At 42.6% G+C, this 19,251-nt stretch overlaps 1 protein-coding gene across 1 annotated transcript in view; it reads left to right on the top strand.

Annotated features, from left to right (window-relative positions):
- TAX1BP1 (Tax1 binding protein 1) overlaps positions 1-19,251 on the top strand; it is a 1,493,491-nt gene that overhangs the window by 1,036,680 nt on the left and 437,560 nt on the right. Inside the window, exon 13 of the mRNA XM_044066810.1 lies at positions 18,213-18,338. Coding sequence (XP_043922745.1) covers positions 18,213-18,338 — 126 coding nt within the window. The remainder of the gene's footprint in view (positions 1-18,212; positions 18,339-19,251) is intronic.

The following is a 19,251-nucleotide window of genomic DNA, read 5'->3' as shown; positions in this document are numbered from 1 at the left end:
CAGAGCTCCCTGCCTCTCTACTTCACCCAGCTGGCTTCCAGAAGTCACCTCACTGCGAGGAAGTTCCTGCAAGCCCTGGGATACATGGCATCTTGCATCCTTCTCGCCAGACTTCACATCAGTAAATGTCAGTGGTACTTAAAGAACCTTTGGTGTCAGCACTTTCAGTACCTAGAGACCACTCTCCCTCTGATCCCATGTATAAGGGCAGAATTTCTCTGGTGGGCAGAGGCCTGTGCCATGAACAAGGATCTTTCCTTCATCCTCCGCCCTTCCGGACAGACCATCACCACCGACACCTCAGACATTGCTTGGGGCACTCACCTAGCAGGCAAGTGTACCCAAGGCCTTTGGAATGCCCAGCAACTCCACTTGCACATCAGCCAGAAAGAAATGATGGCAGTGCAAAAGACTCTGACTTCCTTCCAACCCCATCTCAGGCCAGGGGTCCTCCTTATAAAAACAGACAACACCACAGTGATGTGGTAAATCAACAGCCAGGGGGGCACCCAGTCTTACCCCCTGTGCAGGTTAGCCATGAGTCTCTGGCTTACAGCCACGTGCATGGGGCTACACCTAATTGCCCAACACTTACCAGGGATCAACAACACACTGGCGGACCACCTAAGTCAAAACTTACTGGACCCCCACAAATGGCAACTCCACAGAAAAATCCTTCTGCAAATCACCCAGGAGTGAGGGACCCCAGAACTGGACCTCTTTGCCTCGCACCTCAACCACCAGCTGCACAAGTTGTGTACCAGGGAGTATCACCTCCTGGCATGGAAATTGGATGCCTTGACCTTCCCCTGGAGCTTCGTCTTTGTGTACACATACCCTCTTCTGCCCCTTATTCCCAAGGTTCTGATCAAAATAAGAGAGGAGAGACCAAAGGCCATCCTCATTGGTCCAGGTTGGCCCAGACAGCATTGGTACCCTTTGATGTTCATCGTGTTTCACTGTTGCAGTCATTACACTTGGGTTATCCTGCTGGCAGGCTACCCGCAGTCGGCCTGAATTCCAAAGTCCTGGTCCAGCATCTGTTGCTGTCACCTCTTCCCTGACGTCAGTGCGCCAGGGGTATTTAAGATGCAGCCGACGCCATTTTCTTCAGTATTTCCTGCCGCGTGGTGCCCGAAGCAAAAGCAGTTTGCAAGTGCCGGTCGGCCAACTCCTGAGATTTTCGAAATTGAATTTCAGATCCGAAGTCTTCAATAAAGCTAAGTACCCTGTTGGGGAAACTTTTTCTTGCTCCAGACCGATGTCAGTAAAAGTTAACAATTGTATTTCTTGTGGGAAGCAAATACATCATAAGGATTTTCACTCTTACTCTATTCCTTGCCTAGGCCCTGACCACGACGTTGCTAGTTGTCTGTTTTGTCCTAGATTCAACCAACACACTATTAAGCATCGGTTTGATTTTGCTTTACATTACTTTGGCCGAAGGTTTAACTACATAATGCTGTCAGAACAACTGACGACCGGAATTCATAAAAAACGCAAAGACAAAGAAAAGGACAGGCATCTGAGGTCCAAAACCGACGACGAAGCCTCTTCTAGGCCAGTCGCCGGTTCTCAGTGAGGCGCTTTCGCAGCCCCTGACATCTGCTACCTCAGAGCCACAGGCCGCCTCCGACTCCCACATGGAGACAACTAGGCCTCTGGAAACTCAAGGTATTGGGCCTACGGAAACTATTCCCTCAGATGGGTCCGGAGCCGCTGAGCAGGCATCGGCTTCTGAGGGTGTTTTCAGACATACACAGCTTACTATCAAGTCCACTTCAGCAGCCAAGGCAAAGTGTACAACACCACTAAAGACAAAGATACAAGTACAGCATTCTCCTGGACAGTCATCCATGCCAAAGAAACAGATGCTTAAAATGGCAGAGGACCTAATTACTTTGATCAGGGGTACCCATCCCCCTGCTGATAAAAGGCCTAGGCAAGACACTGATTGACTCTTCTGACCAGGTCTCTCTTTCCTCTGATTCCTCTTCAGAACAGGGATACTCTCTTCCTCCCTATGAGGACTCTGATGCTGAAGAATCTATCCCTTCAGCCTCTCCTCCTGGGGATTACTCTTTTGGGGAAACCTTGCACACCATGAGGGAGCATTTCCATTGGGAGAGCCAGGATTATTCAGAATCCAAGAAAAGGCTCAGATACTTTCTTTTACTGCCTCAGCACAGGCCCCTTGCTATCCCCCCTGTACTAGATATTGTTGATGTTTTTTCAGAATCCAGTTCTTTACCCCCTGCACCAGTCAAGCCAGATAGGTACTACAGGGTCCCAGACTCTCATACATTTCTTTATAAAAACCCTGCTGCTGACCCAGAAACAATTTCTCAGGGTCCCAAAGGGGTCAAGGCTTCCTCTGCAAAAAACCCTGTTCCCTCTGATAGGGATTCTAGAGCACTGGATAGATGGGGGAAAAAAGTTTACACTTCTGCTACTTTAGCTGTAAGGGCTTTAAATTGCCAGTTTCACATGCTTAAATATCAACAATATGTAATGTCTTTGCTAAAACAGAAAATGCTTACAAGCTCAGAATGTCCTGACAATAAGGAAATGCAGGATTTATTGCATGCAGCTGAACAAGTGGGAAAGCATACTCTGCAATGTAGTTTTGATTCATTAGAGGCTTCTTGCAGAGCCGCAGTTACAGGTTCTGTCATTCGAAGGCATGCTTGGTTAAAAGAACAAAGTTTACCTGATCATGTTAAAGCAAAATTATTGGATGCTTCATTACAGCATGATACTTTGTTTGGTGTTAAGGCAGAAGAGGTGTTAAAGAAAATGGAGAATAAAGCAAAATCAATGCAGACAGTAAAGGATTTCTTACAGGTTCAGCCACCTAGGTTTAGCAGGAACTGGCCTTCTAAAAACTGGTCCTTTCCAGTGTCAGACAGGTCACAAAGAGGCAGATACAGACGCCCAAGAGGCAGATCTCAGCCCCAAGGCTCATACAGACCTAAACAATGGGGTGCTTCAGCCCCCAAAGGCGGAGAAGACAAATCACAACCTTATAGGAAACAGTCCCAATGACTTCCCTATACAAATGCCAAGCACTTACCTTTTGGCAGCTCCCTTAGGGGGAAAATTAGCACTTTTCTCACAAAATTGGCACAGGATCACCCAGGAAAAAATGGGTATTGAATATTGTTTCTCAGGGTTACAGGTTCCACTTTCACACCCTACCAAGGCCAAAAGGTATGCCAGACCTGCCACAAAATCAATGGGCAAAGGCACAAAAACAAATTTCTGCTCTCATGGATATGAGAGCTATTCAAAAAGTACCACAGCAAGAACAGGGGCAAGGATTTTACTCCAGGCTTTTCTTGGTACCCAGAAAGGACAAAGCCTGGAGACCAATACTGGACCTGTCAATTCTAAATACTTTCCTGGATGTTCCAAAATTCAAAATGTTGACACTGCAGCAACTTCTACCCATGCTGGGCAAGAAGGCTTGGCTAGTTACTTTGGACCTCAGAGGCATACCTGCATGTCCCAATCAGACAATCTTGCAGAAGATACCTCAGAATCATAGCTGACTCAATGCATTACCAATTCTCTGCACTGCCCTTTGGCTTATCTACTGCGCCCAGGTTCTTCACAAAATGCCTGGCACCAGTAATTGCATTTTGCAGACAAAAAGGAATACAAATATATCCCTACTTGGACGACTGCCTTATTCAAGCAGAGAGCAAGGACATTCTACTAAAGCATCTGGCGTTTGTAAAAAGATTACTAATTTGCCTAGGGTACACAATAAATGAAAAGAAATCAAAACTAGTGCCCTCTCAAGAGATAATATTCCTGGGTGCAAGCTTAAATACAACTGCCCAGATGGCTTATCTCATGCCAGACAAGCAAAGGCAACTGACTCATTACTTTCTAATGATGGCAACAAAGACCCAGCTACCTGCAAGAAAAATTCTGCAGGCTTTGGGCTTCATGGCATCCTGCATCCTGCTAATTCCATATGCAAGACTGCATATGAGGAAGCTGCAATGGTATCTAAAAAGTGTTTGGACTCAACATTGCCACAACCTGGAAACAATAATAACTCTTATTCCTTCCTGCAACAGGAGTTTAGATGGTGGGCACTGGCCTGTAACCACAACAAGGGGCAGCCTTTCACTTTACCCACAGCCAGGCAGACACTAACAACAGATGCATCGGATTATGCCTGGGGGGCACACATGGCAGGAAAATGTATTCAGGGCATGTGGCCCGCAGACCAAATGCATCTTCACATCAATCAAAAAGAGATGCTAGCTGTACAGAATGCCCTGACAGCCTTCAAGGATCTACTACATCCAGGACAACTATTACTAAAGACGGACAATACTACAGTTATGTGGTACATAAACAAGCAAGGGGGCAGACATTCCTACCACCTCTGCAGGCAAGCCATGACTTTGTGGAACATAGCACTGACCTACTAAGTACATCTACAGGCACAATTCCTGCCAGGAAAGAAAAATACTCTGGCAAATGAACTAACCAGAAACCTCATGGACCCTCACGAGTGGAAACTAAATCCACAGGTCTTCAGCATGATAACAAGGAAATGGTAATGCCCAGACATAGATCTTTTTGCCTCCCCTCACAACTGCCAACTACAGAAATTCTGCACAAGGACTTATCACTCACAAGCATGGAAAGTGGATGCTCTATCATTCAGCTGGAAAACCCTAACAGTTTATGCCTTTTCACCACTGCCTCTCCTTCCCAAGGTGCTCCTAAAAGTCAGACAAGAGTAGCCAAAAATGATTCTGATTGCTCCAGACTGGCCACGCCAGCACTGGTACCCAATCCTAAAGAGCTTGTCTCAAGGCCCAGCCTGGACTTTACCTCAAATTCTTAATCTTCTGACTCAACAAAACAATCAGATCCTGCACAGCCAACTCAGAACCTTAAATCTGGCTGCATGGCGGATAATATAGCCACTCAGAACGCATCTCTCTCTAAAGCGGTTATGGATGTCATTTTGGAAGCCAGGAGGCCCAGCACCAGGAAATCTTATGCAGAAAAATGGAAGAGATTCTATGCTTGGAACCAGGCACAAGGACTTGAACCACTTGTTCCAAATATTCCTCAGATTTTACAATACGTAACTGAGATGCTGGACAAAGGCCTATCCTTCTCATCAATTAAGATCCATGCCTCTGCCATTTCAGCTCATTACAATACGGAACCTCCTATTTTCTCTCATCCACTGCTAAGACAGTACCTCAGAGGGGCAAAAAACATGACCCCCAAGGAGAGCACCGATACCCACATGGGACCTCAACTTTGTCTTAGAAAAGCTCGCACTGCCTCCTTTTGAGCCAGCCAATACAGCTGATATAAAATTCCTATCATGGAAAACTGCTCTGCTCCTAGCAATAACTTCAGCAAGAAGAGTCTCAGAGTTACAGGCATTAATGGCAGTGGAACCTTTTATCATTTTTCATCCGGACAGGGTTTCTCTAAGGACAAAACCCATAATTTATGCCAAAGGTAGTATCCAGTGTGGCTCTTAACCAAACCATTCATTTGCCAACATTTTATCCAAATCCCCAGAATAAAGGGGAGAGACTTCTGCACTCTTTGGACATACACAGGCAGCTACACTTCTGCTTGGACAAAACAAAAGCTTTCAGAAAAACTGAGCAACTGTTTGTAGCATATGCTGCAGGATCACAAGGAAAGGCTATCTCAAAGCAGACTATTTCAAAATGGATAGGACACTGTATTCATGTCTGCTATGCACAGCATGGCAAGTCAGTGCCTAAAAATATTAGGCCACATTCTACCAGGGCAGCAGCCACTTCAGCAGCCTTTCTCAGAGGAGTACCAACCAAGGAAATTTTGGAGGCTGCAACTTGGAGTTCAGTGCACACTTTTACCAAGCATTATCACTTACCTCTTTACTATAAATCCAGAGCAGGCGCTGCCACTGCAGTTCTGCAGGGCCTCATAGCCACTCCTAATCCTATTTAGACCCAGTCGCCCTACCTCAGCTTTGGGATTCAACCCAAATGTAATGACTGCAGCAGTGAAACACGATGAACATAGTCCAGTTGTGTACCTATCATAAATGTAGATGTTCGAGTGTATTCACTGTTGCAGTCCAGGTTACCCTCCCTCCATCCCCCTTTCTTTGCTGGGACTTGTCTATACTTCTCTATCCTATACAACCTATGTGGTGTATTTGCTTGTAGATGAAGGTATTGTTTTTATTTTACTGTATGTTTTTATAAGCAATATGTATTGCCTACCTTCTTGGGGGCACCTGACATCTGGGGCAAGAAAAACTGAAGAAAATGGCGTCGGCTGCATCTTAAATACCCCTGGCGCACTGACGTCAGGGAAGAGGCGACAGCAACCAACGCCGGACCAGGACTTCGGAATTCAGGCCGACTGCGGGTAGCCTGCCAGCAGGATAACCCAAGTGTAATGACTGCAACAGTGAATACACTCGAACATCTACATTTATGGTAGGTACACAACTGTACTTTACGTAGTCTGACCTTACAGCCCCCAAAGCTGCTTCCCTTGATGTCAGACCTCTTGACTCAGGAAAGAGGGAAGGTACTGCACCCAGACCTACAGACTCTCAAACTTTCAGCATGGCTTATACACTAAAAACTAACAAGGAGTCCCTGTTAAGCAAAACAGGTCCGGGACATCATCACAAAGGCCAGAAGGCCCAGCACAAGAAAATCATATTCAGGAAAATGGAAAATATTCTGCTCCTGGAAACAGTCTAAAGGGGGGCAGTACCTCCCAACCTTCCATCCCTCTCATCCTGGATTACCTAGTAGAGTTGCTCAATAGTGGCCTGTCTTTCTCCCCTATTAAAATCCATGCCTCGGCCATCTCTGCCCATTATGATTCAGACCCACCCTCTTCTCTCATCCTTTGATTAAGCAATTCCTCAAAGGGGCTTCTAATATCAGGCCTCCCAGATGAAGGCCTCCGGCTCCACCCTGGGTCCTGAATTATGTGTTAGAGAAACTAACCTTACCTCCTTTCCAACCTGCCACTTCAACAGAATTGAAATACCTCTCTTGGAAGACTGCCTTCCTACTAGCTTCACCTCAGCCAGAAAGGTCTCGGAACTTCAAGCTCTCATGCAAGTCCTTCATAATTTTCCATGCAGACAGAGTCTCCCCGAGGACTAACCCGTCCTTTATGCCCAAGGTGGTATCTGATGAGACCCTTAACCAGGCCATACACCTTCCCACCTTCTTTCCCAGCCATCCAAACAAGGGGGAAAGAATTCTACACTCACTAGACATGCACAGACAACTCATACTATCTGGACCGTACTAAACCATTCAGAAAAACAGACCAGTTTCTTGTAAGCTTTGCCCCAGGGGCAGAGGGGAAGCCCATCTCCAAACAAACCATTTCCAAATGGATTTCGCATTGAATCCATTTTTGCTACAGACTACATGGGAAACCCATCCCTAAGTCCATCCATACCCACTCCACTAGGGCAACCTCCACTTCCACTGCCTTCCTCAGAGGAGTACCTACCAGGGACATCTTGGAAGCGGCCACCTGGACCTCTGTCCATACCTTTACAAAACATTACCACCTACCTCTCTTTTCTAAGTCTAGGGCAGGGTTTGCCTCTGCAATTCTGCAGGGTCTCCTGGCCCGTACCTAGGACGCAACCTGTCCTTCCACCCTTTTTCCTCAGCTTTGGGAATCCTCCCACAGGTGATGACCGTAACAGTGAAACAAGAAAAGCATAGTACCATTGTGTACATTTACCATAAATGTAGATGCTTGTATGTATTCACTGTTGCAGTCTTGGTTTCCCTCCCTCCATCACCCATTTAACGTCTTCCCATAGGGGGACGCAAGCTTCCCAAGGTGGCTTTTAGCCACCAGGACCACTTTTCTCTTTTCCTTGTAATTCTGATGGGTTAGGGAAAGAAAAACTGATGTAATGATGTCGACTGCCTTGCTTTATAGCACTGACAACCTGACATCAGACTGCAGGTGACAGCAGTCGGCGCACAAAAACATTGACTCTGGTATTCGGGCTGATCGAGGGCTACCACAGCAGGGGTAACCCCCAGGTGATGACTGCAACAGTGAATACACTTGAACATCTAGATTTATGGTAAGTGTACACGACTGTACTTTCTCATCTACTTGAATTACTCATTATTGGTTATTCTGTTACAGACCAGGCTGTTTGTGAGTGAGTTTTGCAAGTTTCTTTGCAATTCAGTTTTGTTTCAGTTGTACTATTCCGTTTTAGTTGCTTTGAATTTGTGGCCAAGGTACATAAAACATTTACAGATTTTTTTACATAATTTCAGAACTTTGCAATTGTGTAATAATGTAATATGATGCTGAAGCTACTAAACAAAATCTGTATCACAAATGCATGCCAGTAGACGAATTGACAGTACTCTGTATTACATTAGAAGAGTGTGTGTGTGTACATAAGCATGCACATGCATCTTCTGATGGTCTGGCTTACTGTCCAGGTTACATCCATTGTTTACGGTGAAGTCTGCAGCTCCCTGGTCCTCTGAGTAGGATTCAGTGGGCACTGGAAGATGCATTAATTTTTTTTTTTGTACATGGATTGCGTTGTTAGTTGCTTTGATTTGTTATATTCAAATGGGCAAACTCTTAGATGTTGCTGTTATCTGCTAACATACTTTTTGGTAATACTAAGATTTAATCAGACTGATATTTACATAGATTTTCAACTATCTATTTATAACATGCTCCTCATCTCAATTAGTACATTTTACTTTTATCCAAGGAAACAGAAAAAAAATTCTGCCCCTTCAAGAGTACTTGACTAGGTTTCTATGTTACTGACCTGGTAATAATGCCATTCTGTAATGCACTTATCTGTTAAAATGTGTCTATATGCTTCTACAGACCTGCAGTGCCATTTCAATAGTTCATTCATTTTATTTGTATTTTTAAGTGTTATTATTAAGTTGCTTTCAACTGGACATTTATTTACTGATGCTGCTAAAATTAAATTTATAAAAAAATAGCGATCCACAATGTTTTTGTAGTAGCAGAGCTATCCATATTTGCCAGTGTTGCTAAAATTAATTTATAAAACGCTGTAATAATCCATGTTGCAGGTTGTGGTAGTAGTGCCACTGTCTAAACTTGAATCACAGAAATAAGAAAAAAAAATAATTATTTTGCATGCCTTTTTCACAAGTCTGATGAATGTGCATTACTTTTATTCCTTATATTGTACCCCCTGTGACAGTAGGAGTTGCTGCCATCCATGCCAGGAGAAGGGGGGCAGTGGATGTATAACGCATGCCAGCACAACTAGCTGGAATTTTGGGAAGAATTATATGTCATTTGTGTATCAAACTGATTTGTACAGATACTTGTGTTTAAAAATGTATTTAAAAAGTTGCTTATACTAAAATGTATCAACAGTGCTTTCTGCTGGATAGAAAAGAAATGTGCTTGCTTTATTCTAACTGTTTAAATGTATATGTTTTAACAGCATATACTGAGAGTGAAAAGGTTAATCTTAATCCACCTATTATCCATAATAATCCAAATATTCTTGAAATTAAATTACTTTATAGGATAAGGCATGAAGATATTATCCCACTGTTTTGAAGGGAGCCAGACACACAGTGTTTGTGCTAGAGAATCGGTTGCAGCTCCTGTAGGAAGAGTGGAATGGTTTTATGACTTCCAGCAGCTGCCCCACATCTGACAAAAGCTGTATCTGTGTGTATGGTAACATGTAGATGCTAAATCCTGTCAGCTTCTGGTGTTAATGAGTGTGGGAAACGACCAGATGTGATGTCATCTTCTAATCAACTCTGAAATAATATTTAGATATTACAGAGAGACGTCTCTGAGTGATTTAGCATTATGTCTTGGACCTGAGTAGAAAGACCCTCACCCGCATCATCTTGCCTTGCAGTAGTAACTTAACTAGGGAACAGTAATTCTTTTAGATTAGTCAGGAAAATATAGTGAGATTAGAAATGCTGTTTTTCTATAACTGTTTGAAACTTTCCATCGGTGTTATTTTTAATATTCCCTGTGACTGAAACTCTGGTGTTTACTGAAAATAGACATTTTGTATTCTCATGTTCTTTTATTATTTATTATTAAATGTGGTTGTGTGGGTTTCCTCCGGGTGCCTCCCACATCCCAAAGACATGCTGCAGGGTGGATTAGACACTCTAAATTGGCCCTAGGTGTGAGTGCGTGTGTGTGCCTTCTGTGGAAGGTTGGGCGCCGGGCTGGCAACTCGACACTGTAAAACTCCACTGCCAATCATGAGCGGACAGGTGATCCGCTGTGGCGACCCCTAACCGGGAAAAGCCGAAAGAAGAAGAAGATTAAATATATTTAAACTTTTCCTTGTGGCTGGTCCTTTTTATCAAATATTTAAGCTTTGAGAGTATTTGTATGCTACAACAGGTCGTCTTCCTCTACTTTGACTACATCCCAAGTTTTTGTCTATAACCTAATAATGTTTTAATTGTTAAACTGATGGAGTACGAATTTATGAATGTTTTGTAGAATGAATTTTATGAATGTTTTTATCATGTACTGCTTTGAGCCTTAAAAAGATTACAATAGATTTTCATCTAATATGTAAACTTACATCTTATAAATTGATCTTAACAAATGTTTTTACATTTTTACATTTATATGTAATAGTCTTTGTATGTATGTCTGGAGCTTTTCTCCATGGCCCTCCACTGAAAATGGACATGTATCCAGTTGGACTGTCCAGTCAACAAATGTAAAATAAAAATAAATAAAATAAAAAATTTGCATATATTTATTTGGTGATACCTCTGGCCACTCCTGAAAGCTTGGCTGGTTGAGCTACATTGCCATTTGTATTTTTATTAATTTCACTCAGTGTGATTGGGTACCCTTGTTAGAGCCTTCGGTAGCTGGGTTTTTAGTCCTTGCTGGCAGTGATAACTACCATGTAGTCTGTGCAGAGGGGGGCATAGCTAGTAAACTTGTGCCAGCCTTTCCCAGGTGTGTGTGGGTGTGTGCAAGTCAAATCTCAGTGTGTGTCAGCTACTTGGAGCATGGACTCTGGAAATACTGAGTGTGTCCATTTGTATTTCAAGTGCACATCTCTCTTCAGAGTCAGTAGTGAGGATACAGGCTCCTTGTTTACTGGCCCAGCATGGGGACGTCATATATTGGTGGCAGTGGTGGGCATCATATGTTGATGAGCAGTGGTGTGGATTTTGAACTTCTGTAGCCTGTAAGCAGTTATCACTAAAAGTGTGTACTGTCAAGCAGCCACAAGATGAACATTCAGAGTTTCATATCCTAACAGGTTTTATTTACTTTTTTTGTTAGTTTAGTTTAGTAGTCAGGGAGAGCAGGCAAAGGTGTCAGCAGAGGATTATGGGAAGCTGACAAAGAACCAGTTGGCCAAGGTGTACAAAGCCAAAAGACTGGTGTATGCCAATCAGACAAAAGAGGAAATGATTTCAACCTTAGTCACAACTAAGACCAACATCCAAGAGGATAGCCAGTTTGGTAATGGGAATTTGCAGCCCTCAGAAACAGGACAGTTCATTTTTTCCACAGAGGACTTAAAAATTTGTCTGGAGTTAGAGACTTGAACTGGAGGCCAAACATTTGAAATTAGAATCAGCAGAGAGACTGCAGCATTTGGAGGTCTGAGTAGAATCAGCAGAGAGACTGCAGCATTTGGAGGTCTGAGTAGAATCAGCAGAGAGACTGTGGCATTTGGAGGCTGAAGAAAATGAGAATCAGCATCAACATGAGACAGAGATGCTGACTCTTCGCCAGGAACATGGACGTAATGGGGAAGGGAATAACTAAACCCCAGAATCAACAAAGGTCAGTAAATGTCATCCACAGTTTACAGAGGGGATAATGTTGATAGTTTTATTCATATAGTTGAAAGGGTATGTAAACAGTATAATGTTGACCGAGGGCTCTGGGTACGATTTCTGACCCTTTACTCCATGTTAAAGCTGTAACTGCTATTTCTAAATTGTCTGATAGTGATTGCTTAAACTATGATACAGTTAAAAAATGTTTATCAGAATGTTTTAAATTAACACCTGAAGCTTACAGGAAATAGTTTTTATGAGCATAGACACAAGGCAGGTGAACGTGTGTGTGATTTATACTGCTGAGTTAAGCACTTATTTTCATAAGTGGGTGAGTGGATGTCACATCACCATATTTTGAAAGGCTGGCAGACCTTTTGTTGAGGGAACAAGCCTTAGCACTTTGCTTGAGGATATGAGAATCTGATTGGCAGAAAGAGAATGTAACTGCAAATGAGCTGGGGAGGAAAGGGGATCTCTACTTAGCAAGTAGGGCATCACTGCACAGGAAGGGGATTCCCAAGTGCTGCAGATGGATATAAGGGAACCCATGGTGGGCAGCCTAAACCACCCCAACAGAGTCCACCAGTAACAGGGGAAGCCAGTAGTCCAGGTATATGGCCAGGATCAAGGGTTAAATGTTACCAGTGGGGCCATGTATCATATAGATGTCCACAGAGGCAAGATGGGGAACAAAAGGTGGAGGAACCAGCAAGTGAGAATAACAGTACGCCAGTGGTAAGCTGTCTGGAGCCAACAGGGGTACCAAATTATCACCAGGGGTTATATCCTGTCTTAGTGGATGGAGAACAGACCACTGCTAAGAGAGAGAGAGCCCCTGACACAAGTATTGTGAAGCCTGCAGTAGTTAGAGGAGCAGTACTTGCTTGGGCAGTCCACTCCAGTCAGAGCTTTAGGAGTGACCCCATTCCAAATGCCTTTGGCCAGGGTTCACCTGGGAGGGTGGACAAGGAAGTAGGCAAGTAGGTGTGTTTGAAGATATCCCTGCAGATGTCATGATAGAGAATGATTTTGATAATGCAGTACCTTGTGTGCACACAATTACACACAGTCAGGCTTGGACACAGGCATGTGGGTCTGATAGCCTGGTGGAGACCCAGACAGACAGCACACCTGAAGTCAGGGCTGGTGGTGTGGTTGTTTCAGGGAGGGAGCTCCTCTGTAGCAGTGAACCTGATGGTGAACTGCAGCTGCTGGTAAGTACTAATGTTCCCTTGGACAGAGTTACTGCAAGGGAAGAGTTAAGTGGTAGAACCCAGGCTGACATTGAGGCACTGCGGTCATAGGATACCAGACTACCTGCTGAAGGGAAGCTGGGAAGAATCACAAAAGTAGAGCTGAGGTAGGCTCAGCTCTTGAACCGTACACTGAGAGGCTTAGAGGGAGGGAGGTAGTGAGGCACCTGATTCATCCTGTGTTTAGGATCACTGGTGAGGCAGGGGCTATCCTAGCACTCAGTGAGCTCAAGACAGAGAACCTGATGTAGATGTGATACCAATCTAGTGCAAGATAGGCAGGCACCCATACCCCTGTAGGCAGTTTAGGTGCACGCCATTTCATCTATTAATATATTTTTAAAATTTTTAAGAAAACTGAAAACCCCACCAAACTCCCGTGGCACCTCAGCCAGGAACCAATCCTGAGGAGCAAGAACTGTGCGACAGCAACTCTTTTGATGACTCCATTATTCCACCACTGCATATAATGTGTGAAATTTAAAACACTGAGAAAAAGAGAGAGAGGTTAAGAAGGGAACATTCAAATTCAAATATAATATCTAGTCATTCACTTTATCTAAATTAACAGCTGTTCTTAACTTCTTTTGGATTTATATTAGATCATAGAGTTTTTGGAAACTCAAAATTAATTTAGTCGAGACCATATGATCAAATTTCCAAAAACTCTAAAGTTTAAAAAAAAAGTCTGTTTTTGCGATGGAGGGTGGACATTGGGGGGTTCAGGGCATACTCCTGCAGATTGTATATACCAACTCCAGAATCGTACTACAGTGGGGAAAAGGGTAAATTCCCCAATCTCCGGTATGCTGCAATCTATATAGAAGTGCTTCAACAGGAAATTTACCTTTTTCCCCACTGTACTGCATTCTTGGAATTGTTGCATATAATGTGAAGGGGGGTGTGGGGGGTACAGGGGGGGGGGCTTGCTCCTTGCAAAACTGATTTTTTTATGTTTTCAGAAACTCTATCATATGGTTTTGACCATATGAGTTTTGAGTTTCCAAAAACTCTGTGATATAATACAAATCCCTTATTTCTCCCCTCATTAAAAAAAAATAAAAAATGGCAGCACCCAGGGAGACTGCAGCTTTGTTAGCTCATCAGGGAGAAATGCTCATTCCTGCTTCTTTTGTACGCACAAAACAAAAAACAAAACGAAAAAATCACTTTCCAGACTTTATGTGGATACAACTACTTATACCAGAAGAAAATTACTGGAAATTAAATTGATTACTAGAATGAGCTGCTGGGTTGAATCACTGTTGTCTGCAGAGTACTCTGGGCCTACTTCACTTACAGAAAGCCTGGATCTCTGCATTTTAAAAAAGAGTGTCATCAGAGCTCTGAAACTTCACAGGGATGATTCTGGAATGCCCCGGAGCATCTACAAAAGAAACAGATGTGAAAGAACTAGAAAGAGAGGCTGCAGAGGTGGAGCTGCTGCTAAACTGAACACAACCCCCTCACAGGCCTGCATTACATTCAGTATTATTTGCAAATGTTTGCTCACAGGGTAATAAGATGGGCTATCTGAGAATGGAGCTCACAAAAAAAAAATAATATGAGGGGCACTTGTTTGTTCATTTTCTCTGAAACTTGACTGCATAGATACATTAGTGACAATGCTGTGAACCCAGATGGGCTAACTCTCTTTAGAGCAGATAGATGTAAAGCACAGAGTGGTAAAGTTAAAGGTGCTACTGTATGCAGCTATGTTAACAACAGATAGTGCAAAGACTGTAAACTGATTCAATCATACTGCTCCGAAGATGTGGAAATATTGTCACTAAAATGCAGACCTTTCTATGTACCAAGGGAAATCAGTGGGATATATGTCACAGCAGTGTACAACCCCCCCCCCCCCCCCCCCCAGTGCTAAGACCATTGAAGCTCAAAATAAACTCCATAATATTATCTGTGAGCTACAAAGCAGAAACATAGAATTTGCACATGTGATGGAACAGAGCCGAGTTTAAGGAGGTGGTACCCCATTTTTTTTCAGTATGCGTATTTCCCCACTAACCTTAGACAAGGCTTACAGCAATATTAAAGGAGCCTTTAAAGCTTTGAGGCACCCAAACATAGGCATCTCTGATTCCACTGCCATCCTGCTTCTGCCTACCTATAAGACAGCTTTGATCAGAGAAAAACTGACAACTAAACGAATCAGAGTCTGGCAGGAGGCTTCCATGGATTGCCTTCAGAACTGTTTCAATACCACCTGCTGGGAGGTCTTCAAAGAAGCACAACCTCCAGTTAGACATAGACACCTATACCGAATCGGTTCTTGCCTACATAAATAAATGGGTGGAGGATGTAACCACCACAAAAGCCATCACTGTAAGAGTTAATCCAGAAGCACTGGCTCACCAGGAATGTCTACGAGCTACTGAGGGAAAGAATCATAGCCTTCAAGGCAAATGACAAAAGAAAGCTTAAAGGCAGCTGGGTCAAATCTGAAAAAGGACATCAAAGAGGCAAAGAGGGAGTATGGGAGGAAAATTCAGGTCCGCTTCCAGGATATGAGGGACACGAGAAGCCTATGGCAGAGGATACAGCAGCTCACGGGACTATAAGACCAAAACGCCCCAATGAACTGAACTCCTTTGGCAGATTTGAGAAGAACACCACCGTACCATCTAAAACAAGCACTGACAGAGGAGATATTGCTCACCTTAAACTCTGAGGAGGTGAGACTTCAGCTTAAGAAGGTGAATCCTTAGAAGGCTGCTGGACCAGATAACATACTTGGCAAGGTGTTGAAGGGGTGTGCTGATCAGTTATGTCTGGTACTGACTGACATCTTCAACCCATCCCTTGCTATGTAGAAAGTTCCCTCATGTTTCAAGGAAACAAGTATTGTCCCACTTCCGAAGAAACCCAGCCCCCCTACCTGCCTCAGTGACTACAGACCGGTTGCCTTCACCTCAAACATCATGAAGTGCTTTCAGAGGATTGTGAAGAAACCTCTATCTGCGTGTCTTCCCAAGTCCTTCGATCTGCTTCAGTTTGCATATCAGGCAAATAGACTGCAGATGCTATTTTAGTCACACTACACCTTGCACTGAAACACCTAGAAGGGAGGAACATCTACGTAAGGCTGCTGTACATTGACTTCAGTTCTGCATTCCAACAATTCAATACTGATGCGACTGGTGGTTAAGCTCGTGAGAGTAGGGATAAGCAAGCACCTATATAACTGGACTCTTGACTTTGATTGGTAGACCCCAATGGACATGAGCTGGAAGCAACACCTGTCAACTCGTAGTCCTGAATACTGGTGTTCCCCAAGGTTGTGCGCTCAGCCCCTTGCTCTTCACCATCCTCACCCATGACTGTACTGCAAAACATAATTCAAAGCATATTGTAAAATTTGCTTATGATACCAGAGTCATGGGTCTCATTAGTGGTGGGGATGAACATAACTACAGGGATGAGGTGAACACTTTGATTGCCTGGTGTGACAGGAACAGTCTGGACCTGAATGTTAATAAGACCAAAGAAATGATGATGGACTTCAGGAGAATAATTCACCACCTACTCATTATCAAAAGGGAGGTAGTAGAGAAAGTCAAAACAACCAAGTTTCTGGGCCTTCACATCTCAGATGACCTCTCCTGGACTGTTAATACCAACCATATAGTCAAAAAGGCTCAACAGACGCTTCACCTCCTGAGAAGCTCAAAAAGGCCAGGCTTCCACTGTCTGCTCTCACCACTTTTTACAAGGGAGCTGTCGAGACCATCCTAACAAGCAACTTCATAGCATGGTTCAGCAACTGCACAGTTGGATAAGAAGAAATTACAGACGGTGGTGAGGGTGGCTGAGAAAATTTTGGTCACAAACCTCTTCTCTATTCAGGAGCTTTTCTTTACAAGAGCAAGAAAGAAAATATACAAAATACTAGCTGGCTCGACCCATCCAGCCCACAACTGGTTCTCACAACTTGTGTCTGGAAGGAAGTACCAGAGCTTCTGCTGTAGGACTACCAGATTCAGGAACAGTTTGTATCACATAGCTATGAGACTTGTTAACTCGGACACCAACCATAGTACCTGATGCATTGAAGCCTCTTTTTTTGTTTTATTTAATCCTTCTGCTCTGAGCAATTATCACTAGTATTACTATTATGCAATATGATGGCTATACTGAATCATGTCCAAGGTTAACAACTGCAGTAAGGTAACTAAACAGCTGCTATTCACTAGTCTCTATTTATTCTCTACCTTAACAGTGAAGGGGTGTGGTGGTGTGTATTTATTATTTATCATTGGATCATGGGTATTGAGTGTGTTTAGGTAATGTGAACTACCTCTTGCATGTTATATATGTTATTTTCTTTCTGATGTTGTTCTCTAATACCGCTGTATCCATCTTATTTGCACTGCATTTCTCTCATGAGCTGACATTTGTAATTTCGTTTAAGACTACACTTGTATGGTCCTAAATGACAATAACATTTCTTTGAATATTGACAGTCCTCTTCCAGTGCAAATCAACATTCTACACAGATACGTGTTTTTCACTAATACTGCTTCACATCGCTTAGCTTGATCCCAGTTTGCATTGAGTTAGTTGCATTGTTCTAAAGTACAAACAAGTACATGCAATTAGCTATTTAAATGTCTTCTGTTGTATGGTTGGAGTTCAGCAAAGTTATGTACTCCATCCAAGGGTGTGTAGCTAGGCATACAATTTCTACACATTACTTAGAGAAGCCATTATTTAAGTCACCATATGTCCACAACTATATAAACTCAAGCCTTCAATAAGAGTTTCACAGATTGAAAAAAATAGCAGATGGGAAAAAATATTGACTATTTATAGCATGCTTCTCATTTCAGTTAGTACATTTTACTTTTTATTGGTTTTAGACGGAAACTGATGCAAACATTTGTTAAGTTATAGAAGTTTCAACTTTTAAAATGATAGGTGGGTTGGGGGCAGCAGTAAGAGCACATAATTATGAAATTATATTCTCTGGCTGCACCCCTAACTCCATCACCATAACTTTAATAATTTTAAGGCTTATTTTTGTAAGATAACAGTTCTGTTTTCTTCACCACAAAAAACAATCTGCTTTTCTTTTTTCATACAGGAGGAAAAAGAAAAATGCAGATCACTTACTGATGAACTAAACAAGTCAACAGTGAAGCTGAAGATGTATATGAAATTGAATGATGATTTGAAACTTCAGCTGGCTGTGAAAGAAGATCAGTATAAGGTTGGTCTAAATATGTCTTTTTCTAGGAGGATTTTTAAACAGAACCATACTATAAAGCGAAACATAAAAAAATATTTTTTTGTGTGTGGGGATTAAGTCCCTACACTTATGCCAGACTTGAAGTATACCATAAATGGATGTTTTGCAGAAATTTTATGTAAGGTTTTAAAATCATTCTCACGTGGAATGCATTTTCTCAGATCGCCTAAATATAGTATTTCCTGAATCTGTTGCATGGAGCAATCATCCCAACACATTAGGTGCAGTGTGGTGGTAGACAGAAAGATTCAGCATTGCCATTGGACAAGTCTTCCTTTTGTCTGTAATTTCATTATTCACCATGTATGTAACTTGATTCATTGAAACAGCGTAATTCCACAGTGTACAATAATTGCTTATTATGGCCCAGGCTACACAACCACTAGGTCTTATTTAACAGAGGATTCTTAAACTCATTCACTCCAATAGAGCTTAGTATGTTTGCACTGTAACTTCCAGTGGGCAGAGCCTAAGCTTTTTGTTGCAATCAAATTATGTCTTCACATTTCAAACAAATGTTCATGTCTCTGGAACCATAGGAGTTATGAAAAAAGTATAAATGGCAAACTCTTCATCACACATCATCTTTATAGTGGTAGTATTATTTAGGTTCTGGGTCTTGAAACCAAATTTTATAAGTCACACTAAACACAGACACAATTACATTTGTAAAATGTTGTAAACAACCTATAATATCTCAGCGACCACTCAAGTTACACACATACTGTCAGCAGTATTTTATTCATCTAGCTGAGAGCTTTCGTATGAGGCTAAGGAGTTCTGTGTTACTTGGTTGTTGAGATATTTAGAAAATGTGAAAATTATATCTAGACAAATTAATATCATTAAAACAACAGTTAATATCTATTTATCT

This window comes from Protopterus annectens, chromosome 3.part1, assembly GCF_019279795.1.
Source record: "Protopterus annectens isolate FY-2018-M chromosome 3.part1, PAN1.0, whole genome shotgun sequence".
In the NCBI taxonomy this organism is placed as follows: domain Eukaryota; kingdom Metazoa; phylum Chordata; order Ceratodontiformes; family Protopteridae; genus Protopterus; species Protopterus annectens.
This window is presented reverse-complemented; position numbering and strand designations above follow the sequence as displayed.